Here is a 25,919-nt window from a genome sequence, read left to right on the forward strand (position 1 = left end):
ATTGGCCCAACTTGAAGTACAGTAGAGTTCGGTAAATTAAAAATGTAGAAACACTATCAAATAAAGGACCCTTGATCATGCGTATGTCTTTTAAAGTTGATACATTTTAAAAAAAGGAGTATATTTCGGCAGTGCTTCAGTTGACAGGAGAGAAGGCTTCGAGTGGAATTTGTTTGTTTCCGATGTGCCGATGAGTCTCTCATGCGTTACCATGTCAACTAAAGGGTTACCCATATTGTTAAAAACATGTGTAGTGTTTGAACGGACATGGATGCTGACGGGCAGGCTAGTGGCACTACGCAGGCTCCTGTAATAAAGCTGAGGGCTGGCCCCCCCCGTGGTTTCTAACGAAGCTGGATTATGCGTGTACAAGAGATAAGTCGATAAAAAATACAAACCGTTGGTTCTGTCACAAAAAAATACAGAACGCAGATAAACACGCTAAAAGCAAACAAATGCGAGTTTGCTATTTTGATAAATATCATAAATAGCCTAAATCTATTGACTTGACTGATTACTTTTTACTTTGATGAAGAATCAAAGTATTTTGGTTTCGTCAAACTGCAAATCCAGAAGTTATTTTGGGGGGGTCCTCAAATGACACCGGGGTGCACATCAGACTTACAGACCAACCACGTTTGTATCACTCCGTGTCGAGAGACATACAGAACGTGGCCAAAATGAGAGATTTAAAAGAAACTTTTTCCTTTAGTTGTGAACAGAGGCGCGGGGGGGGGGGGGGCGGGGGGGGGGGGTTGGATGTATGCCTACAGCAGAAAGCCGGATGTATGATTGTGGTGTGGGTCTCTGCGTCCCCTCACTGCAGCAGCTCCTCCCAGGAGATGGGCTTGGAGAAGACCTCCCGCTCCAGCCACAGGTCATAGTTCATCTGGAAGTCCTCGGGCAGCTCCACGCTCTGGCCCAGCACGCTCTGCAGGCAGTTGTCCACGGGCAGGAAGTCCGGGTTGCTCTGGCCCTTGTCGTAGCGGCGGCTGTTGAAGCGCTCGATGTTGGCCCGCAGAGCGCACTCCTCCGCCTGGAAGTCCCACGGCCGGGCGTCCAGGTCTGACACACGGACAGACACACAGACACACAGACAGACAGACACACAGACAGACAGACACACATGGACACACAGACACACGGACACATGGACACATGGACACATGGACACACAGACACACAGACACACGGACACACGGACACATGGACACATGGACACACAGACACACAGACACATGGACACATGGACACATGGACACACAGACACACACGGACACACAGACACACGGACACACGGACACATGGACACACAGACACACAGACACACACGGACACACAGACACACAGACACACAGACACGGACACACGGACACACGGACACACGGACACACGGACACACGGACACACGGACACACGGACACACGGACACACGGACACACGGACACACGGACACACGGACACACGGACACACGGACACACGGACACACGGACACACGGACACACGGACACACGGACACACAGACACACAGACACACAGACACACAGACACACAGACACACAGACACAGACACACAGACACACAGACACACACTTTGTTAAACCACAACCCACCCCCTGCTATGTATTGAATGAGAGGCAGTAAGCGATAATGGCCTTATTGTTTCGAGTCATTTGCCAACTCTAATCTAGTTCTATGGATCACAGATAGATTTTACACAAAGATCCAACAGTGAGGGTTATTAGCAGTCTACTAATAACACTCGATTGATTAATCTTTGAGTCTTCATCTTTGCCTATATTTACATTAATCACAATCAGCGTAGTGGGGCAGGATAAGACCTCCATGAAGACACACAGGTTCAGCAGGTCTCAGGCTGTAGTCAGCGGCTCACCGTTGCCGTAGGCCCAGTCGTCGTTGAGGCGGTGGCGGACCTTCTGGTAGATGGCCGACATGGTCTTCATGTTGCTCTTCCTCCACTGCCGGCCCAGGTACTTGGTCTGCACCTTGAGCAGCTTCAGGACGTACAGCTGCATCATGGCCTGCTTCACCTTCAGCGCCCTCTTCAGGATGGGGGCCGACTTGAACACCACCAGCATCTGCCAGAGCACACACACGCACACACACACACACACGCACGCGTTTCACAGAGAGTAAGGGGGCGACACCGGGGTGTGTACGCCCGGTTCTCCGTCCCTGGAGTCTGGAGCCGTGTCCTCACCATGGTGCGGGAGTGCTTCCACTTGGTCAGCTTGTTCAGGATCCTCAGCAGGTTGATGCAGGAGAACAGATTCCGCCAGCAGAATTGGTTGTTGTCTCCCGCTTCCTGTGGACCGGCAGAACAGAAACCATCAATAAATAACAAAAACTCAATTCAAAAAACACCCCGTCGCGGGGAAATCCGAAACCGTCAAAAAAAAAACGCCGCTGCTCTCGTTCACTTAGCCACTCGAACCTACTGTGAGAGAAACAACAACAACAGAAACGTACCAAACTCTCTGCGGTCAGCTCCGGAAGCTCGTGCACCACGCAGTGCGGGAAGTCCAGCACGGAGATGCTGCAGAGGGAGAGCACGGGGGTCACCGGACGAGGTCAACAAGGAGGACCGCAGGTCAACGGGCGCGTCTCCCCACGACGCGAGGGGGATTCACAGAGAGGGACGCTTCACAAAACCAAACGAGCAGAAGTACCTGTTCTTAGCCGTGATGTAGGACATGATGTTCTGGTTGAAGAACTTGAGGATGAGGGGGATGCAGTTGGCGAACACAAGGTGCTGAGCCATGTACTCAAACTGTGACGAAGAAGGAGAACACCAGGCAAGAAGGTTAGGACCAGCGGTGCTGACGGTAGCCTGACAGAGACGGTGGGTCGGTGAGACGGGGGGGGGGGGGGGGGGGGACACCTGGTAGATGTGGTTGAGTTTGAAGTGTTTGAGGAGGAGCAGGAGGATGGCCGATATCGCCTTGACGATGATCTCCTTGTGGCGGTTGACGTCCACGCCCAGCTTCATGCTCTGCAGCACGGTGGTCCTGCAGAGGTACGCGCACGCATGCACGCACACACACACACACACAACCCATGATCATCCATGTACCCACTGGAAGATCCTCCCTGTATTCCCACAGCCTGAGCCCGTCTATCTGATCTAAAATCAACAAAACAGAAAAACAACAGCGATAAAAAGGCTGATTTATTGGCCCTCTTGACTTTGGCAGCGAAACGGCTCTGTGTGTTTCATCACGACTTAACGTCAGAGCGGACGGCTGGGTCTGTGGTCGGGGAGCAGCTGGGAGCGGACAGCGAGAAGGAGACACACGACTCACGGCATCTCCTCGGGCAGCACGTCGGCCAGGATGTTGATGGAGTCCGTCTTGGCCTTGGAGGTGGGGGCGGCCGCCAGCAGGATCTTCAGCAGGGCGATCTGGAGCGAAGGAGGGGGGAGAGCACACACCGCCACAGAGCCGTCAGCACAGACCCGGGCCTGTCCGCCCGGCTGGGTCTCTAACACACACACACACACTCTCACTTATACGTAGAGCAGAAGGGCAGAATACCCTGGGGTAGTGAGATAAACACAGGGACTGAAGCGGGAACTGTATACAGAGGCAGGCTGGGCAGGATACCCTGGTATAGTGAGGTAAATAGACAGGGCCTGTAGTAGTTACCATATACTGAGGCAGGCTGGGCAGGATACCCTGGTATAGCAGCTCAGTGGCACTCATCTCCACATCCTCTTCCCCCTGGGAGCATAGAGAAAATTCATGTCTACCGTCTATAATATGCAGGATGTTTAGTAGATATTGATTGTTGTAGATAGTGATAGCGGTGGTGGTGGTAGTAGGGGTAGCGGTTGTAGTAGTGGTGATAGTGATAGTGATACATGTAGAAGTGGTGGTAGTGATTTTGATTGTGATAGTGGTAGTGTTAGTGGTGGTGGGGATGATGGTGATGATAATAGTGGTAGAATGATGGTGATACTGATAGGGGTAGTGATGGTGGTAGTAGTGGTAGCAATGGTGACAGTGGTAGTAGTGGTGGTGATACTGGTAGTGATGGTGACAGTGGTAGTAGTAGTGGTGGTAGTGATGGTGACAGTGGTAGTAGTGGTGGTGGTAGTGATGGTGACAGTGGTAGTAGTGGTGGTGGTAGTGATGGTGACAGTGGTAGTAGTGGTAGTAGTAGTGATGGTGACAGTGGTAGTAGTGGTAGTGATGGTGACAGTGGTAGTAGTGGTAGTGATGGTGACAGTGGTAGTAGTGGTAGTGATGGTGACAGTGGTAGTAGTGGTGGTGGTAGTGATGGTGACAGTGGTAGTAGTGGTAGTGATGGTGACAGTGGTAGTAGTGGTAGTGATGGTGACAGTGGTAGTAGTGGTGGTGGTAGTGATGGTGACAGTGGTAGTAGTGGTGGTGGTAGTGATGGTGACAGTGGTAGTGATGGTGACAGTGGTAGTAGTGGTAGTGATGGTGACAGTGGTAGTGATGGTGACAGTGGTAGTAGTGGTGGTGGTAGTGATGGTGACAGTGGTAGTGATGGTGACAGTGGTAGTGATGGTGACAGTGGTAGTGATGGTGACAGTGGTAGTAGTGGTAGTGATGGTGACAGTGGTAGTAGTGGTAGTGATGGTGACAGTGGTAGTAGTGGTAGTGATGGTGACAGTGGTAGTAGTGGTAGTGATGGTGACAGTGGTAGTAGTGGTAGTGATGGTGACAGTGGTAGTAGTGGTAGTGATGGTGACAGTGGTAGTAGTGGTAGTGATGGTGACAGTGGTAGTAGTGGTAGTGATGGTGACAGTGGTAGTAGTGGTAGTGATGGTGACAGTGGTAGTAGTAGTGATGGTGACAGTGGTAGTAGTGGTAGTGATGGTGACAGTGGTAGTAGTGGTAGTGATGGTGACAGTGGTAGTAGTGGTAGTGATGGTGACAGTGGTAGTAGTGGTAGTGATGGTGACAGTGGTAGTGGTGGTAGTGATGGTGACAGTGGTAGTAGTGGTAGTGATGGTGACAGTGGTAGTAGTGGTGGTAGTGATGGTGACAGTGGTAGTAGTGGTGGTGGTAGTGATGGTGACAGTGGTAGTAGTGGTGGTAGTGATGGTGACAGTGGTAGTGATGGTGACAGTGGTAGTAGTGGTGGTGGTAGTGATGGTGACAGTGGTAGTAGTGGTGGTAGTGATGGTGACAGTGGTAGTGATGGTGACAGTGGTAGTAGTGGTGGTAGTGATGGTGACAGTGGTAGTGATGGTGACAGTGGTAGTAGTGGTGGTGGTAGTGATGGTGACAGTGGTAGTAGTGGTGGTAGTGATGGTGACAGTGGTAGTAGTAGTGATGGTGATAGTGTAGTAGTAGTAGTGGTATAGGCAGTGTGCTTGTTTCAACTTACCCCAGATAGTGGAGTTTTTTGAAACTCTTCCTCCCTTAAAATTTGAATCTCTGCTATCGAGACGTATTTGTGCTATAATAAAAACAGAACAAAATTGAAGATTAAATAGCAGAAGAGACAAAATACCTGCACAAATACAGAAGTATCTCTGTGAGTAATAGCCATGTGCACAGCACAATACCTGCTTCAGTGTCCTAATGCTCTCGTGGATGGGTCTGGGTAGGCCAACAACGGTGTTTGTATCGCTGTGGAAAAATGAATTATTTAAAAAACCAAATCATCTGCAGAGGAGTACGCAAATGTAGTCCCACAAAAAAAAAAAATCTTCATTCGTCAGATGAACAGCGACTTACTTCCCGAGAGTGTATCCAATGAATTTACTTCTACTTGACTCCAGGAAATTCTCAATGTCCTTCTCCCTGTGCAGACGACACAATGAGCACATCGTACTCCTCGTCACAACAGAGACAATTAAAGTGGAGGCCATGACGCGACCCCGACAGTTAGAGATGATCCTCATTAAGCCGAGCGACGCATGGCGCGTCTATCTCGAACGAGACCCCCCCCCACACACACACCTGACTTTGGGGGCCCAGGGCAGGCCCTTGGGGAAGGACACCCTCTCGGAGGGCGGGTGGGGTATGGGCGGAGGCATGACGTCGTCCCGCTCTATGGGGAAGGGCTCCGTCTCCAGGGCGTTGTCGTTGTCGTCGTGGTCGTCCTCCTCCTCGCGGGCGTCGTCCGCCTTGTACGGGTCCTTCTCGTTGAAGGCGTCCAGGTTGTCCTGTTTGGTCAGCGACTGGAACCACACAGGCCGTTAACCGTTAACCGTTAACCGTTAACCGTTAACCGTTTGCATTCATCAGAGTTCAAACAGGACACAGGGAGTCCCAAGAACTGATGCTAAGGTAAGCAATCAATGCCCCAAAATGTAAATAAGGTATACCTGATACTAGGGATGTGAACAACTCTAATTTTTCATGGTCCAATAATCAGTGGGTGGTTATGAACGAATAATCGATTATTCGATGTGTGCCGACATTCACAAAGGCAGCCGTGGATCATCGGCAAGAAATCACTTCATATCTTAAACGCAAAAAAACTAACTTTAACAGTGATCAGTGTTTGTGTTGTAGTAGTGCTACAGAACCAACATTAGTTCCGTCCGTTAATTCTTGTTTATTTGAATGGGGAAAAAATGTCAACGGTCCAAATGTTGAAAATCGACTTTGACCCTCAGGAACGAACAATCGAATAATCGAATATTCTGACCCCATCCCTACCTGATACCATATTTGTCACATTAATAGATTTAATAGGTTTATGTGTACAATTTAAATAAACAGTCAACATTATTTTTCTTGCTGCATTCAAGCATCGGCCTGAATTGCAAATTGGCCCCGTCTCCCCGCCCCCGCCGCGTGTCCACCGCGGGGCGGGGGCGGGCCCTGGCGGCCGCCTCACCTTGTGTTCGCGGCGGGCGCGCTTCTGCTGCTGCTCGATGAGGTCGGAGGCGGAGGCGGGCGGGGAGGCCGCCCTCATGCTCCTGATGACCCGGATGCTGTCCTCCGGGAGCGGCGGCAGCCGCAGCTCCTCCCTCTTGCCCACCTTGATGTTCTGCAGCTGCTCGAAGCCGCCCAGGGTGAACTGCGGAGGGACGGAGACGCGGCCCGTGAGTCAACGTTTGAGTCAAGGTTCAAGACGGAAGACGGTCGGAGTCTCAGGCTCCTTCAACAATGCAGTATAAAAAGAAAAAGTATAAGAGAAACACAAACTGGATATGAAATAATTAGCTAATAATAATAGCTGTAAACAAATAGAATACTGGACATTATGTTTGACCGTGATTACCGGTGCAAACTATATTGCAAATGAACCAAGTGTTACTTGCGATAGTAATATCTAAAAGCGTAGCGAGATACAGCTCAACATCGAATAGGTAGGGGTTGGTCGTTGAACCCAGAATATTCCGTCTGGGAGTCAAACACCTGAGCCATTCCACTGCACTGCCCGTGTGCCTCCTCCATACTCTGACCCTGACCAAAGCTGTGTAGACGCTCCTCACCAGTATACTCTTCCACAGCAGTAACAGGACCTTCTTCATAGGGAAATGCGGGGCGTGCCCAGTGCTGAACTTGGTCACCATCCCGAAGAGCATGACCGAGATGGGCTCGTTGTTGTACAGGGGAGACCCTACAGGAAACAAGGGGCGGCCGGTAAACAATGTTCAAAGGTCCATTTTCTAGACCTTCAGTGCAAAGGTAATGAGGGCACACACACACACACGCTGGTGGCATACCTAGTTCTGCCTGGAAGGTGTCCCTGATGGTCCTCCACTCCGGCCGGTCCGCCGAGTCGTCCTGCTGCACGGTCTCCACGATCAGGTACATGATGTTGAGCAGCACCCGGAGGTCTGTGCTGTCCGCCAGGGAGATGGCTGGCTTCCTCACCGCGCTGCTACAGGCTGCGCTGTTACTGTGACCACGGACACACACCAAATGCATTCAAGCCATGACATCGTTGTGCGAAGTTGAGAGAAGAGCGGCACTCACTGACTCTTAAGCAGTAGCGACTGGAATCAGATAACTTTATTGTTATTTATGTATTACCCAAATTCTCCTTCAGATTATCTTTATTTTAGACAAGAGGCGTCGTAAACCGGGCCTCACTCACATGGGGAATCTGCCACTGGGAGGGCTTTTATTTGTGGCTTTGAATGAAATAAATGGTAGCAAGCATCCCTAACACAAAAAAAACGGATGAGATGTGAAGCTGTGGTAGCATGAATGCACGTCGGTGAGTGACGTGCAGAACACCCACTCCATCTCCATGGTGAGCAGCTCCACCAGAGCCGAGAAGGTCCCCACGTCCAGCAGCAGGAAGACGTTGTACCTCACCCAGTGCTGCACCTCAGCCTCACAGCTGCACTCTGCAAACGTACCTACACACACACACACACACACACACACACACACACACACACACACACACACACACACACACACACACACACACACACACACACACACACACACACACACACACACACACACACAAAATCCAATGTTTAATCAATAAGCCTCCACACAAGGTATTTTCACTTGAAAGCAATTTTGGCTCCGGATGTGAGTGAGGGATTAAATGCAAGTGGGGGCTCAGAGGGGGGGGGGGGGGGGGCGGGATGTTTGTTGATCTCTCAGAAGTGCTTTTATGATAGTGTCTAGTGTGTTGTCACTAGTATTATGACTATTATTTTCTATATTTGTGTTGCCTTTTACAGACCGACGTTGCCAGACCTATTCGCCTGGAAGTCTGGAACCTGGAACCTCTCAATTCAAATCTAATTTTGGTAAATGGTCCTCATTTATATAAAGCGCTTTTATCCAAAGCTCTTTACAGTGTTGACTGACATTCACCCATTCATGTACAAATTCACACACCGACGGCGGAGTCAACCACGCAGGGTCGACAGCCAGCGCATCAGGAGAAAATTAGGGTGAGGCTCAGGGACACCACGACACTCAGCTAGGAGGAGGAGCCGGGGATTCGAACCAGCAACCTTGCGGTTACCAGCCAACCCGCTCTACCTGCTGAGCTAATGCCACCCCGGCTAATTTTCAAGGGGTCCAAATTGGACAGACCAACAACCAATCAGAGCACGAACGAAACGTGTGACACATCAGCTAGATGAACAACATCTAGCATCATTAGATATATAGTTATGATTAGCCCGGGGGGGGGGGGGAGGGGGGGCAGTGCATACAATCCACTGCCCACAGCCTTGCTCCCAGATACGGCTGGTTCCAAGGCTTTTTGACGCCTTTGTTGACAGGACACTGAAAACGGACAAGAAAGTGGTTTCTGGTTTTTTGTGGCTTGAGATGGATTGAGGATGAGAAGGACTCACCCTGCGCCATGTAGAGGATGGCCCGGGCCACGTTCAGCCTCTTCTCTCTCCGGATCACCTCCAGGCCGTCCAGCAGCTGCATGGCGTGCGCTCTGTGCTGCGCCGCGTCCAACTCAGTCCACTTTTTCTCAGGCACTAGACACGGCGGCAGAGAGGGTAGACGATAAGAAACATCCCTGAACTGAAGGTGTAAATGTCCCTCCTATGCCTGACTTCATCATGCAGGCAAGATTGACGCGTGGGAGCGGGACGACATACCGTGACTTCTGAAGTCTTCTTCAAAGCACTTCCGGTTGAGCGTAAACTCTGGTCCCTCTGTATAGCTGTACAGCTCTGGAATGAAACGTATCAAAAATGAATAACTGGACCAAAATGTAGAAAAATGGAGGAAATTCACAGGCAGTAAGAACTGAAGAAGATTAACAACAATATTACACTGTACATACCGGACAGCTCTGCAGTCCATTTGTCAGTGTCTGCATAGTCAAACTCAAGGTCCGGAGATTCGGACATCCCCTGAGAACAAAACATTCAATAGTTGAATCCATAATCTATTTAAACACCAAATAAAAATGACCGTATCTCGTGTCAGATGTTGCACGCCAAATGTCTCGGTCGTTCTACCTTTGAGATGATGGCAGTGACAAACACATCTAATGTTTATCAACTTGTCATTTTCTGCTTTTTTTTAACGCGCAACACCGCGCTATTCTATAATATGGGATGATGAAAACTTTGAATTGAAGGGGACTAATCTTCTCACATCCGTCAGTGGATTTTGTTGACGAAAGAGACAGATTTGTTTTGCTTGGGCACAAACCAGTACAAAGAAGCCACACAGGCGTCATCTAGGCTACACATGGGGGTCAAGGGAGATACTTCTGCAACATATCTGTGTTTGTTTTGCAATGCGACGTCTCGCTCGGTTGTGAGAGACCAGGGTTTGGTTCTCAACAGGTTTGCTCGGACGCTGAACTACTGAGTGATCATCTGGCACCGGCCCGGCATGGCTGCTGCTAACGTGGGGCTAACGACATCCATGGTGGTTTTTAGCGATCTTCCCACAGACAGTCACTTAGATGTGGGAATCTGATGGGCATCAGATTGTGATTCTTCGCAGATGAACGATAAGAGGTTGTTGAGATCAGGAAGCTAGCTCAGTGGTGGAGAGCAAAACAGTGTCGCAAAACAAAGTCCATCAGAAGGAAGAACGTCGCTTGGGAAAACCTGACGCAGGGTAAAGGGTCAACGACTTACCTCGGAATCCTTCCTTTGATTCCGGATGAATTCGCCTCTACTTTTGTTGGGCAGCATAGCTCTCTGTTTGTTATTGGTTGCTAATCCACCACCGTTTCCACCGACGTCCATCTTTTTTTTTCCAACGTCGATAAGCAACCTCTCGCGAGATTACAGCCATGAGATCAGCCCACTGCACTAGTAGAACGAGACTACAACCATCAGCCCACTGCACTATCAGAACGAGACTACAACAATCAAGATAATCTTCCCATGTCAAATTCTAAATATCCCATTTTACATAGGATATATTATTTTTTTCATTTAAATACAATCGCACGATTTCCAGAAATTTATATTTGTAAATGTTCCAGTTTAGGGCTACACTACTTTAAATAGTCAACGAACTAACCAAATAACTAATATCATTTTTATAATCGAGTTTAACATAAATATTCTGATTACCACGAGTCAAATTTCGTCTAGAGGTTTATTAAAGGGATACGTGTACATCAAATGGCAGGATTAAAGAGAAAAGTACATGATTCATTGACATATAAACAATGGCTTGTTTGTAATACAGATCAAACACTGAATTGCATTGAAAGTATCTGTATTGAAAGTATCTGTATAAGTGCACCCACATTTATCAGCATACAAAGTGTTACATTATTTAAATACCGTTGCAACCTTAACATATGCATGGGGATGTACACAATCAAAATGTGAAAAAAAAAGAAATTCACTTGAAACCAGGGGCTTTTATACTTTCAAATAACGTGAAGATGTTTGAACATTTGTAAATATATCTAAAATGTGTACAAATTGTATTCTAGTAATGCATACATTCACTCAAGTAGAAAACTAAAACAGTTCCAGCTCTAAAAACTAAAACATCTTTGATGACATAACAGTATTAACACGATGCCATACAGCCAATATTGAATCAGAGAATTGTAACTAGGGAGGCTTTCTTCTATTAAGGACATGACGGAACATAATGAATGAGTAATGGTGAGCGAGTCAGAAGGCACTTCTTCTGTCACCTCACCAGTTACCATGCCAACCACCTTATTTCACAGCCATCATAGTTTGCACGCGCCTGTTCGTGGCTGTAACGCCCTAGGACTCTAAGGGTAAGCGGGAAAGTAACACGCAAGCACTACAAATAGGTGACCTACAGGAGGAAAGCACACCGATTCTTCACCCACATTACACAACAAGGACATTTCAAGGACAGTTTAGATTCTGGTTGCATTCGGTTTTTAAAAACTGCTGTCTTCGCTAAACTTATTTCGCAACTACAGCAGATTGAGTGCATATTTGTTATGTTTAATCTCTTTTCTGTTAGGCGTGTTGCAACTGAATACCAGGTTGGCAGTTTAATGTTCACCAGGTTGGAACAGGGCATAGATGACATGTGAATGGGCTTAACATTCAGTCAACATAACACATGTGTAGTAATAAATCTCCAAAAATACAATTATTGGATTATTAAAATAGACCAGGTGTCAAGTAGACACATTATTAAGATTCAAAAGCATCTTGAAATCGTCAAATGAGCAGAATAAAATAAACGCTGTAAAAACTTAGTGCTAATACAAAGCTGTGAAACTGATGACACAAAAGCAAGCCAATACAATTAAATCTGTCCATCAACCAAATATAATTCTAGAAAGTACATTTTAATAACTATGCTTATATTATTTAAAATTTAAATGAAATCCAATATGTAAATGGTAATTCACAACAGCCTCCTATGGCTAAATACAGCAAGTGTAATGTTCTGTCTAACAGTGTAACCTTTTTTTCCAAGGTAAAATACACAGCTTGGTTAGCTGATTGAAAGTCTATATTGAAGTAAGTGCATGTGTTCCCTTATGGATGCTTTCTATAAAGTCCATAGTCCATTTTGTTTTGGACAAAACCTTTACATATTGTAGCTAATAGATAAGTGAGTAAGTAAAATTACTACAGAATATACAGAAAATAGGAAAGATATAATCAAAATATATTAATACATCCTTTTAGATGGCTGAATGTGCTGAGATACAGTTAATTTTTTATCTCATCAGGCAATTTAAAACATCAGAAGTATGTTGATTGCTCTTTTCTACAATAATATTAGAAGAAACGATCATAGTTTCATTAAAGACGGCATCCTTCATAACGGAATGTGTTTCAAGTGTGAGCTTGTTCGTACCCACTGGCTTTTGCAACCATTTCCCCCCCATATTTGGCACAATATATTTAGAAATCTACGCAAAAATGGAGATGGCCAGAACCACAATAGAGATGATTCTCCATGGGATATTTTGGTGTGGGGCTGGGTGATATTACAAAGTTGGGTATTTTACACAGACACCATATCTCAATCATTTTTTACGTACAGTAATTTTTGACCTACAGTCAAGACTGAATTTAGGTTTTATTACATAGTTATATATGTAATTTTAGGGTAACTAGATATATTTTCTTCAAATAAATATTTGAAATATCATGTATTCATATGATGATGGTATTCACGGTACGTAATCCTTATAATATGCACATTTAGAATAAAATCACAAATTATGCATGAAAATATTGAGTCAATACCTGAATGAATTAACAACGATATTGCATTATCGCCCAGCCCTTGATCTACATGGAGTTCTGTATGAAAACGACACAGAACTAAAGACATGCATGTCACATGTCAAGGTTACATGTCAAGGTTGTTTTTCTGTTCAGGGTTCATTTAAGCATTGTCCAAGTGGAATCGGCTGCGACGTGATTAATCCACAACAGCTAATACCTGTGGATTCCAAAAAGAAAAAAGGTGTCAGGCAAATCATCATGCCAAAGGAGGAAAATTCTGAACTATTAAATTGCATTTCAGACCACTCGCAGACCACTACAGTACCTGTAGTAGTTTGGTTTGAAGGGGCCGTTCTTGTTCAGGCCCAAGTACTTTGCCTGTTCGTCGGAGAGCTCCGTCAAGTGGGCGTCAAAAGTTGCCAGATGCAGGCTAGCAACATATTCATCTGAAAAACCACATTTGGTTACATAACGTTGACCTTTTCAAATCAATATGCATGTTCAGTAAGGCCCTCAGCTACCATTATCGCTTATGTAACACCAGGAGCCAGGGGTTAGTGCACACGGTGGGTGAGTCATTTACATTTAAACAGAGGTGCACTTTAACTGAATATGTATACAGCTGAGCTTGTTATACATTTAACAGAACGTGAGGTTAAACTATGATTGGTACAGTCGCGTAGTGCTTTTGGATCTACAGGGTGAAGATGTACGCAGAATACCTTACCCATCTTTTTGGGGAGTAAGTACACGTCCTGTTTGTATCGGCTCTCGGGAGCGTTATACAACTCGATGAGCGCCAGCGCCTACAACACCACGCCAAAAAGACACAAGCTATTCAGGTCGAGCCATTATATGCACATCACCAAGTATTCCACTAACTGCTACATCTTAAATAATTCACTTGTTATCCCTCAATTATTTACTCTTACATGCTCTGCAAACAAGAACACGTGGCACACACACACACACACACACACACCCCCCTGTGTGCCCTGTTAATTGCATTTGTCACCGGGGGGTCTGACTGTTGGATACTGCGATACAGCAGCAGTTGGTCTAGATTACCTGGGTAGTGGCTGTGATGGACAACACAAAGGTGGGTACGGTGGAACAGCTGAGGTTGAGCAGACGTCCCTGTAGACATGGAGAACAGCCAGTTCATTATGTCAATCCAAAAGGAGTGAAAACAAAACCAAAAACAATAGGATGTAGTCCCATAATATGGGTGCATCGCGATACCTCCGCCAGAAGGATGACTCTCTTGCCATCAGGCCAGATCACATGGTCCACCTGTGAGCGGACCCTCTCCCAGGTCAGCTCAGGGGTCCGCATGCTCGCCTGGACGGACACACGTCTCACGTCAGACTCCCGTTGATAGTATAAACTGACCATGGGCCCCAGAACCAGTACATGACATCCAATCCATTACTCACCACGTCGATCTCCGTGTTGGAGTGGCCCATGTTGCAGACGATACAGCCGTTCTTCATGCGGTCCAGCTGCTCTCTGGTCACCACATTTTTATTCCCTGCAGAGGCAGAATTCCAATCAATCGACTGAGCAATCAAATCCTGCTCCTTCTACTGCAAAGACCCACCCCAGCATGGACACGAGCCATACTTTCAATAACCCCCTAGCAGCAAAGTGACAGAGTGTATTAATATCCCCCTGAATGACCTCATGTCATGGTGAGATGAAGGCTTGGCCAACGTAGTTACCAGTGCACGTGATGATGACGTCCACGTGGCGGACCACCTCGCTGAGCTTCACCACCCTGAAGCCGTCCATGCTGTCCAGAAACCAGAGCGTCAGACACGGGCTAGCACACTGGAGCTAACAAAGGCTAGCCCCTTACAGCACTGTAATGCTAATGTTGTCGTCGTGTTGTCCTCGCTTGTTACTAGATGTTGGTTGCCATCAAATACATGAATTTGAATCAGTGTTGAGGTAGTTACTCCAAAAAAGTAATTAGTTACTTATTACTAGGGTTAGGGTTAGTTTTGTAAATTGTAATGAGATTACTTTACTCGTTACTGTAAAAAAGTAAAAGTAAAAAAAGTAAAAGTTACTCTAAAAGTAACTACATATTACTTTACTTTCCAAAAAATGTATCAAAACAAAGGTCACTTTATCCCCTACAATTAAAACAGAAATGCTCTTATATGGGATTGTTGAGGGGGGGGATTACGTGTTGGCGGAGTTGTTGACGGGGGGCGCGGGGGGTGACAACCGCAATTTAGCACTCGTCTCCGTCTCAAATCGATCGCTATGGCAACGTGCCGAGGCAAGCAGCACACACACACAGGTAGCACGCATGCACGCACCACTTAAACAGACCAGAACTTTACACAGGCAAACGGCTTGGGTAATGCAGGAACGCTCGTTCCTTTAGTCTAGTAAAGTAGTGTAGTTACCGATATTTTTAGTGTAATGCGTTACTTTACTTGGTTACTTTGTAACTCGTTACCCCCCAACACTGATTTGAATAAACATTTGGCCACCTAGACCTTTATGGACAGGTTGACATTTTCAAGGTTGATAAAGTTCAGATCCACCCATGTCCTCCTGACTCCCCGGCAATGAACCAGCTGATCTCTTCTCGGCTGTACCTTTGCGTTGTGCCAACTGGTAAATCTAGATGGTGGACTCTGGGGAACCCTGGGGGGGGCAACGGGCCAAGAATGAAGGTTTTGATGATAGCCGACACTCACCAGCCCTGCAGGGCACAGATGGGATCGATCTCCGTTATGCAGACCACGCTGCCCAGGGCCTTGAGCGCCGCACAGCAACCCTTCCCCACCTGCAAACGCAGTCCGCCGTGCCAACAACACAATGTTACTCCAAAACAGCCACAAGATGCTGGGCTTTGGAGTGCGTATTGTACTACGGCGTTATCAGCTTACCTCTCCGTAACCACAAACAACCACTTGTTTTCCTCCGAACATGACATCTGTGGTTCTCTTCAGCCTGGAGGCATGAGAAAGTCATCTCTATCAGTTTCCCTCCACCCACGCTGCTGTGCCGTACCCTGTTGTGCCTTGAAGGACTCCCTGACTTTTAGTATTGGGAGGAAGCTTTAGCTTGTGGGCAGGACGAGGAGCCAGATTTGGGTATGCAATATTAGGCAATTTCTTGATATGCAGAAAATTGCTGGTACTGCAGTACTGCTGAGGTACTGATGCAAATGTTAAAGTATTGCGTAGTGTATATCAGCCAAGCTCCAAGGTTACAAGGTTACTGTTTGATATAATTTAAATATAGATAAGGTGTCCTGTCCATAATAATTCATTCAAATAAAAAAAACAGTGATGTTCACATTGAATTTTAACTGCAGCTAAATTAAAGCTCTGTGTTGGCATGCATTGTAACATTGAAGGTCTAGTATGTAGAATTCAGAAGCAACTAGCAGTGAAGGTGCAGATTCTTAGTTTGTGGACAACTGTAGAAACATGGCGGTGCCAAATGGCGGCCTCCAAGGAAGAGGACCCACTCTCTCCACTCTCTCTATGGCAATATAAAATGCTCGTTCTAAGGTAACGAAATCCCATCACTTCTTATTTTCCTGGGATTATACATGAATAAAAACATACTTGAATAATGAATGAACAACATCATCAAGTCTGTTTGGCTATTTTTAAACCTTTAAAAAACATACCAAATGACTATTCTCATTTTGATGACGATTATACACAATCGCTACCATAACCCCGACACACTCACCCATCGAGGATGGATTCCCGGCAGCAGTAGAGGTTGTCAAACTTCTGTTTTGTTACAGAATCATTCACATTCATCGCCGGCACACACAGCTTTCCGGCTTTAGACAACTGGTACAACCTAAGAGGAGGTCAGGTTTAAAGCTTTAAGACGTTTACATGCGTTTGTGTATAGAGAATAAACTGTACTGCATCAACTAATTACCTGTGAACCCCGGTGACACTTTCCTCTACAATGCCCCTAATCTTCTTGAACACGGTGGGGTATTTCTTATACACCCAGTGGGTCAAATCCCCTCCATCGTCCAGTATCTAGGGCAGGCAATAGGTAGGCAACAGGGATCCACTTATACATATTTATATAATGTTGCAATTAGGGCATCCTTGACACAAGTAGCCAAGTGATCATTGTGAATTGTTAGTTTAACCAATATACAAAATGAAATATGAAATTGAAGGACATTGTTACCCTGGAAATCCAGAGTTCTCGTGAGAGCACAATTTGAATTTGCTCAGTGAGTCACTCTGGGAACGAGCAATATACTCACTCTCCGATTGCCCAAACCCAGAACATTAACCAATCACATCGGTGTATCTGATATAGGCGGGCCAAAAGCGTTGCTGTTTTACCGATCGTATACGGCAAGTCTTATCTATTGGTTAGCTCCACTGGTCTGGATACGTCACCCCTTGTATTCTTCTGATTGGTCTGACTGGATTAGTGTTATCCAATTGCGTGCAGTGATATTTTCAAATGCATGCTTGGTTCCTCCCCTCGAGTTGGGCCATTTTAATTACTCGTTGCCAGACCCTACAGCTTTCTAGATGTGGGTCTGGATTTCCAGGCTAGGACATTGTGGGAATCCTGCTGGATGTGTTGCATATTATGTCTCTTTCCATTATCTCCAATACATCAATTTGCCTTCCATCTTATCAGATAAATGTAAAGTAATCCCTGAGGCAGTGGGCTGCTCAACATAAACAGGAGAGGAAGGAAGGCTTTCCCAGGTACCATGTTGGGCTGCCAGCCCTCTGTGTTGACACACTGGTCAATGCACCACCAGAAGTCATCTTCAGACTCTCCCTTCCAGGCAAAGACTGGCACACCTGAACAACACGAGAAGGAAGCAACGCCTTTTAATTGCACTTTCAAATCATATAAACAGAACTAATAAACGATAGATTCTGACACAAATACACTAATAGACAGCCAATAAACGCTTGAGTAGCAGGCAGCTAATTCTTTGACAACTTTTATCTAAGAAATTTATCCATCCACTTCATTTCTCTGCACTTAAAAAGGTGCCTGAATGATTTTCCGTTTATAATAAAGCTCAGTCACAGGTCATTTATAAGGCGTTAGTTAATAATCATTAACAAAACATTAATTTGTAGAAGATTACCAAGTGCTCAGCCTACCAGCCTATGCAGTGGACTGTACCAAGTGGTAGGCTTGACCGAACCTTATTATTAAGTGTCTCTAACTGACTTTGTCTCATCCCTGAGTGAACCTCAGGGTTCACTGCCTCCAAGGGCCTCTCAGGTTGGCAGGCACTGAAGGCTCCATTGTGGAAATGCATATACCGGCACAGTCACCGGGCAACCACGGATAATAGACTTGTGATTTATATTTCCACCAAAGTGCAAGTATTGCGTGTTTCCATAGTCTCTTCAAGGGAAATGCTATTTTTTTTTTTATTAGACATTACACGGCTGTATCCAAGTCGGGACACACACACACACACACACACACACACACACACACACACACACACACACACACACACACACACACACACACACACACACACACACACACACACACACACACACACACACACTACATTCCAGAGACGCCTCCCCTCTCCGCCGGGCTCCCCTGTGGGTCTACGGTTACTCACCCCTCTCTGAGAGGGCAGCAGCCACCTCATTCTGGGTGGAGTATATGTTACACGCCGTCCAACGGCACTGGGCGCCCAGGGATACCAGAGTCTCGATCAGAACCTGGGACAGACAGGCAGAGCAGGGAACACCAGGTTCAGGTGCAACTCGTCATTTCATTAATGAATGAATTGATTTAAAAGTGCACACGGATGACGGTTGGGTGTGCTGACGGTGTAATAGTGTACTAGACGTGGCTCAGAACGGTAGGCTTAACTAGGCTTTAGACAATAGCGAATAGAAACAGACAAAACATACATTGACTTGATGCTTAAGTTATTGGATATACGAAACAACCTTGGACTTTGGTTTTGACTGGGCCAGTGAGGAGGATTACTTTAAAGGGATACGCCGAGATATTTGTGAATTGGCGTTTGCCTGTCTTATGGTGCCCTTCTATTTGTCTCGTAATCGCGACTTGCAGCTCGGGTGTGACGTCACATCCGTCTCGTAAAACGAGTGACCCCGTTCTATTTGGCACACAACAAGACGAGTCGGAGCTCTGCTTTCTGCTCAAGAATCGGCATTGTTGTCATAGCAACATGGAGCGTCTCTAGCCAATTTCAGCGGCACAAGCTACAAAATAGGCGGTATTTAACACATAATAAGACTGTAACGACATGCCTATAGGTAACAGTATACAGTGCTGTGTGTACGACTTCTTCATTTGGTTACAAACAAAAACACAAGTGCTTAAAATAGTAGAAAACCACAATGTTTTTACATGTGATGCTCGGAGTAGCCATCTTTGTTACTGAACTCGGGGTCCTCTGAGTTCAGACGAGTTGACGAGTCGTTTTTTTACGACCTCGGGGGCGTGCTATTTGCAACTTCCGGTTCGTAACTCGGAAATCCGACTCGGAAATCCGACTCGCAGATCGAGTCGGGTGGACAAATAGAAGGCACCATTAGCCAGATTCAGGAGTTGGTTAATTCCAAATTCATCCTTTCAGTTCCTGTTCATGTGAGGGGAATATACTTTACTTTCCAAAAATTTTGGAAAAGTCACTTCAAAATTAGTTTAGATTGTAGACAAACTATAATCTTGTTGGGTTGTTACTGGCACTCATTTTTAATAAGCAACTATTATCAACATATTGGAAAATTTTGAAAGTAATTGAAAGTGTATTTCAAGCACATGGAAAGGAGCTAGGCTTCTGTAACTCTCCAAGTCCAGATAAAGTTGGAATTAAACAACGTCTGATTCTGGGTTAAACAAACAAACGCAAACTTACAGATATCTCAGCGTATCCTTTTAAGAACATGATAGTGTTCCAAGATTGGAAATTAAAACATTCTTTCCTGAATCCCTAATCAATAAGTAAACACAGATAGGTGGTGTAGAAGACAAAAGAAGTTAGCAGAAAGGTGCGGCTCCATTCGACAGAACAGAGTTGAACTACCAATCACAAGGTTGTGGGTTCCTTGCCCCATGTCCCTGCTCCATAATGACACCTGACTGCAGGTGGCTTTGGATAAAAGTGTCTACCACATGCCTAAATAGTACGACTTACTGCAGTCTGGGCAGTTATGTGGGTGCACCCAACGATTTTGGCACCTGCAAGCGGTTTCTCGCCCTGTGCCCTCTTCCTGAGAGATATAAGTGCTGACATATCTGAAAACAGAAATAAAAAAATCAGCAGGCAGGCGGTAAAAATAAGTTCTGTTCATCACCCAGCAGGACCATTATATTTCAACAAGGATTTTTTTTTTTTTTTGTTTAAAAAAGCAACATGTTCACGTGGTCAATGTGCAAAAACAGCAACACACCCCTCCCCCCTTCAATATACAACTTACACAAAATGTTGTTTGTTTTTTAATGATCTAAATCCTGTACTGTTGGCCGTGCCCAGGCTCAGAGTCACTCACCTTGTACAGCGATCTCGATCTCCCGGCGGCCGAACTCTGCCTGTTTGATGTTCTTGACACAGAAGTCGGTGCTGCCCCGGGAGTTGACCTGCGTCTTGTCCCGCGGGGACGTCTCATCGTCTGAGCTGTCTGTGTAGGAGTCAGCTTTAGGACAACGCGACGCCTTTAAGGACTGCATTTCATTTTTAAAGGTTTGAAAAGGTTCAAAAAAACTAAAGCTACCGAATCCGGTGTGTATCAGTGTCGATAATTAGTTTGTGTAACAAAAACAGCAAAGGAAGTCCAGAAATGAATTGATAATGGCTTGAGATCAATTGAAATATTCATCAAAATTCATTCATTCATCAATATTCATCAGAGTTTAAAAAAATAAATATAGAAATCCTTATCATTCTTAACCACTTCCTAGATATCACCCACACTTATGTTCCCAAACAACAACAACACCCAAACACCAAAATAAAAAGCGATAACTGGAACATCATCCATAATTACTGATCGTGTCTGCCTGGGACCCCTCATTACCAGAGCTGTAGCTGTCGGTGGACGACTGGGAGATGGAGCGGGACAGCGAGCGACGGCCTGTCTTGGTGGGGAACTTGCTGAACTCCTGCTTGTCCTCCACAAACTGGATTTGCTGGTGGATGCAGGGAGGTGAATAGGTTACACTGTGCATGCAGGTAGTCATCCTAGTTGAAAGATAAGCTTCTAAGAAAAAATGGCATACCAGACGTTAAAGAACAGAGAATATAAATAACTAGTATGTCGTTACCAAAATAGAATTCAGCACATACGAAAGTTGTAGAAAAGGTTTTCGACTTGATGATGCATCCGACAACCGTGATTGCATGCTGGGATGACGCAAAGTAAACTTGTCTGACAACCGCCTTTAGTCCGTTGGCATCCCGCTGTGCAGCACGCAGTGATAGCACAACAGGATAGTGTTTCAATTCTAGCTCCAAATCCTAACTGTGTAGCAGAGAGTGGCAGGATCACTTCTCATTTTGATTCAGTATGCTATTGCCCTTTTTACACACACACACGCACACGCACACGCACACACACACGCACACACACACACACACACACACACACACACACACACACACACACACACACACACACACACACACACTTTGTTTTCCTAAGCCATAGGTTGGTATTAACAGAGCAGCAAGTGGATTAGCCTTTGGAATTAGGCAACAGCTACCTCTGCATTGAGATATACAGCTGCATTGCCATGACCCACTACTCTATGTTGTTGGGTCATAATCCCTAGACTATTTCCGAAACCCTGTTAGTAATCCATACTTAATAACTAGCTTAAGATCGGCAGTGTCTCATTAGTTATACATATATGTCAAGCCACAGGAACAAGCAGGAACATTTTGAGATTCAGGCATTGTAATGAGAGCATTGTTAGATCACACCAAACTACTTGATTTTCCTGTATATCCAATCTTTCTATAGCTTCATAATTAATAGCATCGCAGACTTGTTTTTTAAAATCTATTAGTGAAATAGTACAGTACATTACATTAGTACATAGTACACATTATATTTTTTGGGATGGCCTGCCTATTTCTAATCTGACATTATGAGATGTCAAGATAATTCCTGTTTTGAACAAATGCCTTTTAATGCCTTTTCACTTCTGCCACACTGTCATCACAACTCGAAACACAGTCACCTCGCCTCACCAGATTAAACACAGTTTATTCATGCCGTTGAATGATCCCATACATATATGAATAGATGTATATATAGGGTAAACGGGTGAACCCAGATACATTATCCACTCTGTACAAAAAAAAAAGGAAGGGGGAAAAAAAACACCACTACGCATGGGCAAAATCTTCACAAATAATCTCCTCAGAAGGGCGGAGGTCAATACGAGGAATGGGAAACATGCTGTAGTGAGGAGCTGCATTTAGCTCAGGCAAAGATAATTCTGATCCAAGGACACGTCTGATCCGTGGTCACGGCTCGGGGGTGCCGTCTCTGTTTGGACCATGTGACGTGTGTAAGCATCTAATCAAAGGTGAGGTCATCACTCCTCCTCCCCCACCCCCGTCACAGCGAGGGTAATCTCTGAATGAGACAAGCTCTTCTTCATGCAACGTCATGACAGAAACACCATCTTTTGGAGAACATTATCTGCCGTGACATTTCGATGCAGTCTTTATGAAGAGCCCCATCTGTGTTCATTAACAGCTTATCTGGTCTGGGGATGAATGCATTCTCATTTCTACCATGCCCTTGATAATAATATTTCAAATGATGGAAAGTCTGTCCACGGACACCACAGTGGAATACGCAGGGATCCCAAGTGTGTTATCTAATGCTTTGCATGAGAACAACGGCTGCCACGATTTAAGGACATGGGGGGGGTTCTGTAATAAATTACATTCAGACCTAAAAAAGAAAAAAATAAATAAATAAATAACAAGTTGAGCAATGCGGCGCCTTATACGATAACCCAGACCAAGGTTTGCACACTTTTAGGGAGGAAAAGTAAACGAACAATAGATTTTATTTAGACTACGAAGCAATTACTAAGTCCCAACATTGTTACGAAAGGTATACCTATATCCTGTTTTATTATCTCAGCAAATCTCAGACTTTACTTTCCATTCTGCAACAAGCCACACTTCCTTCTTCCTTGAGAAGTAACCCGTTGTGTTCAACACTTCCTTGAGCTTGTTGACATATTGTGAAAGCATGAGGTATGTGGCACCAGGGCACACTTGCGAAACTACAAAACCAGTCTCCTTCCGTCACCATGTTATTAAAGTGATTGACTTTCTTTTAGCAATTGAATGTTTAGAAATAATGTGTTTTCAAAAGCAATTGAGCTCACACAAGCAACTCACTACTGACTTGAGAAACCTATTGGTCTTCTCTGGCTGTATCAAGTTCACATTTTCCAATTCCCTAATTAGCTGAGACTAATCTTAGAATTTCAACATCTCTTCGGAAGGTTCCGTTGTAAAGAATATTCAGTGTGCTTTGTATACAAGTGCTTGTGTGATGAAAAGAGGGGAGACAGGGTAAAGAAGGTTCCGTTGTAACGGATATTCAGTGTGCTTTAGTTCTTAAGTGATGAAAAGAGGGGAGAGGGGGGAAAGGGACAGAGAAGGGGAGCTTAAACAAAGCCGACCCAAAATCTCTGTTCGGATCACCGTGATATCAGATATCTCTGCAACTTGAGAAAGCAAGCCTACAAGACTGTAAAGAGTCACCTTTTCGAGCCAACTTTTAAGATGAGTTGTAAGAGTGGCCCTGACACAAAAGGTGTATAAGCCTGCCTCCAGGACAAAGGATTTTGTACTGGTAAAGTGTGATAAGTAATTCAATAATAGTTATGGTTGAGTCCATAAAAGTAAGAAAGTATCAAAAAGGAGTCATTCAATAACATAACTGAATGGCTATTATTGATTTTTTCACATGATTATACATGATTATATATTTAACCCTCAGTGATATGCATAATCTGAATGATTGTCAGATTGTGGATACATGTCCTAAAGTTGTGTGCAATGCACGTTCTTTGAAAAGATTCCATTTCCTCAGATGCCTTTTCAAACCTAATACCGTCTGAGCTGCATTGAAGTCAGCGGTCGCAGGGCAGATGACTGGTAAATAAACTAGACGTATATAAACAACTATTATTTTCTTCTTCACATAGCCTATTCAGAAGTGCCAAACCAGAGAGACAGGTGTGTTTGACCCTGCACTTCCACAGAACACATCACATTACATCCTCAACATAATGAACATAGTGCTCCACAGTCAACTCACTGAAAGCAAGACTCCCTTCAAGATCCCCAGGCTGCAAGAGTGATAGCCACGCACGTCTATACCACCCGTATTTCCACCGTCGAAAATTGTTGTAACCACGTCAGTCGAAAATAGGAACAGAAAATGATGAGCAGACGTCGTCTTACCTTCTTCACAGGCTTGTGCGTCGGGACAGCGCTCAGCACGGACGACAGCTCGCCCATGGTCAGCTCGCTGTTCTTGCTGACGGTCATGGCTGAATATTTCTCCGCCACGTTTTCGCTCTCCTTCACATCTTTGCTGGCCTGTTTCAACTCCAACTTCGCGTCCACTGTGGAATCGGACATGCTGACGATGTTAATATCTCTCGTTATTCGGCTGATGGGTATAACGGTAGAATCGAACGATATCTTTGCAGCGATTTCAGGAGTCAGCCAACAGGAACAGGCCGGGGGGCACTGGGGCCGGGTAACGGGGGTCGAGGACACGGAATGAAGAGCTATCTAATCAACTGAGGTTGTAAAGTAAGTGTGTATGCCAGAGTACGACGAGGACAGCGTGTGCTACTGTTGCCGTCTATTAAAACTTGTGCTGCGCGCTGTGGTCTGCATGAGCCGTCAGGATCAGCTGTCACCTGGTCGGCAGTGGGCGGGACGCAAGACGCCCCCTTCTCTCTTCCTCCTGCACGCACCGCTCTCCCTCTGGAGTGTAGTGCGCACTTTTACCATTCGTCAGTATAAGGCGGAATAAACTTCCTTGTTCCTGTCATTTGAACATTGTTTTGGTCGGTTTTATTTGTTTTGTCGTGACACCAGCATGGTCCACTGCCATACCTCAATCGGACGCACCCCTTATAAATTGTTTGGATTCATTTGATACTTAAACTTAAATTTCGAGCCAAACAATTGCAAGAGGGTCTCCAAAATAAAATATATACAATGGACAACACATACCGTAGGCCTACATGCAAGATTTGACACTAACACTTCTGACTAAGGTCACAGATGCTGTGTGTAAATGTACAGCGGAATATGTAGTAAACTGTATTTCTTGGCAACCATGGGAAACAGAGAGCGCCAACTAGAGGTAGACGGCTGGAACTTCAGTTTTCTGTGAAACAGTTTACAAAATGTAGCATTTATTTATTAAAAAAAATATATATAAAAAAAATACGGCGTCGATTTCCTCGTATTCATGAATACGGGCAGATCCAGACCACACAGAAGCTATGTGAAAGACGGTACCAGGAGAAGGTGGACGTATTTAGTGCATTAACCATGGAGGAAATTAATTAAAGCACGAACCCTTTAATCTAGCCGGCCATTTCACGCAGCGTTGGTGTCCTGTTCCCGTTCCTGATTGGCTGCAAGAAAGCATGAACCAAGGGTGCGTTCGTTTTAGTTGAAAACTGTCTGTTTCCATTGTTTGTGCGGTTCCAGAGATCAACTTGTGTACGTTTTTCGTATTTAACTCGTTTTTAAGCCTACATCATTGCGGGAATTAATAT

The 25,919-nt window shown here is 45.3% G+C and overlaps 2 protein-coding genes across 2 annotated transcripts; both read right to left on the reverse strand.

The window, feature by feature from the left end:
- Positions 1–10,732, reverse strand: strip1 (striatin interacting protein 1). Its single transcript, XM_084463660.1, has 20 exons — positions 10,545–10,732; positions 9,734–9,803; positions 9,546–9,620; positions 9,288–9,422; positions 8,201–8,321; positions 7,680–7,855; positions 7,446–7,573; positions 6,845–7,027; positions 5,959–6,179; positions 5,734–5,799; positions 5,562–5,625; positions 5,381–5,452; positions 3,667–3,741; positions 3,325–3,422; positions 2,904–3,030; positions 2,692–2,792; positions 2,492–2,558; positions 2,223–2,327; positions 1,896–2,100; positions 1–1,065 (listed from the first exon to the last, which is right to left on the reverse strand). Exons 1-20 carry the CDS (start codon positions 10,653–10,655, stop codon positions 818–820), a joined length of 2,448 nt encoding a protein of 815 aa, XP_084319786.1. The 5' UTR covers positions 10,656–10,732; the 3' UTR covers positions 1–817.
- Positions 10,733–11,008: 276 nt separating this feature from the next.
- LOC311338787 (S-adenosylhomocysteine hydrolase-like protein 1) lies at positions 11,009–25,020 on the reverse strand. The gene is made up of 17 exons (XM_084464109.1): positions 24,580–25,020; positions 21,158–21,269; positions 20,633–20,761; positions 20,278–20,378; positions 18,724–18,826; positions 17,835–17,929; positions 17,028–17,134; positions 16,827–16,943; positions 16,010–16,073; positions 15,818–15,906; positions 14,825–14,895; positions 14,540–14,634; positions 14,346–14,444; positions 14,172–14,240; positions 13,831–13,909; positions 13,429–13,549; positions 11,009–13,320 (listed from the first exon to the last, which is right to left on the reverse strand). The coding sequence occupies exons 1-17, from the start codon at positions 24,757–24,759 to the stop codon at positions 13,314–13,316; spliced, it is 1,638 nt and encodes a 545-aa protein (XP_084320235.1). The 5' UTR covers positions 24,760–25,020; the 3' UTR covers positions 11,009–13,313.
- Positions 25,021–25,919: the final 899 nt, after the last annotated feature.

The sequence above is a fragment of the Micromesistius poutassou genome (genome assembly GCF_964030765.1).
Source record: "Micromesistius poutassou genome assembly, chromosome: 2".
Taxonomy (NCBI): domain Eukaryota; kingdom Metazoa; phylum Chordata; class Actinopteri; order Gadiformes; family Gadidae; genus Micromesistius; species Micromesistius poutassou.

Coding starts and splice junctions, on each gene's coding strand:
- strip1 (XM_084463660.1), bottom strand. CDS start 10,655: ATGGACGTCGGTGGAAACGGTGGTGGATTAGCAACCAATAACAAACAG. Junction 5,800..5,958: donor CCCTGGGCCCCCAAAGTCAG/GTGTGTGTGTGG, acceptor TCGTCTGCACAG/GGAGAAGGACATTGAGAATT. Junction 2,328..2,491: donor AGCTGACCGCAGAGAGTTTG/GTACGTTTCTGT, acceptor GCCGGTCCACAG/GAAGCGGGAGACAACAACCA.
- LOC311338787 (XM_084464109.1), bottom strand. CDS start 24,759: ATGTCCGATTCCACAGTGGACGCGAAGTTGGAGTTGAAACAGGCCAGC. Junction 17,930..18,723: donor TGCTGCCCTCTCAGAGAGGG/GTGAGTAACCGT, acceptor CGTGTTGTTCAG/GTGTGCCAGTCTTTGCCTGG. Junction 14,635..14,824: donor CGTCATCATCACGTGCACTG/GTAACTACGTTG, acceptor CTGCCTCTGCAG/GGAATAAAAATGTGGTGACC.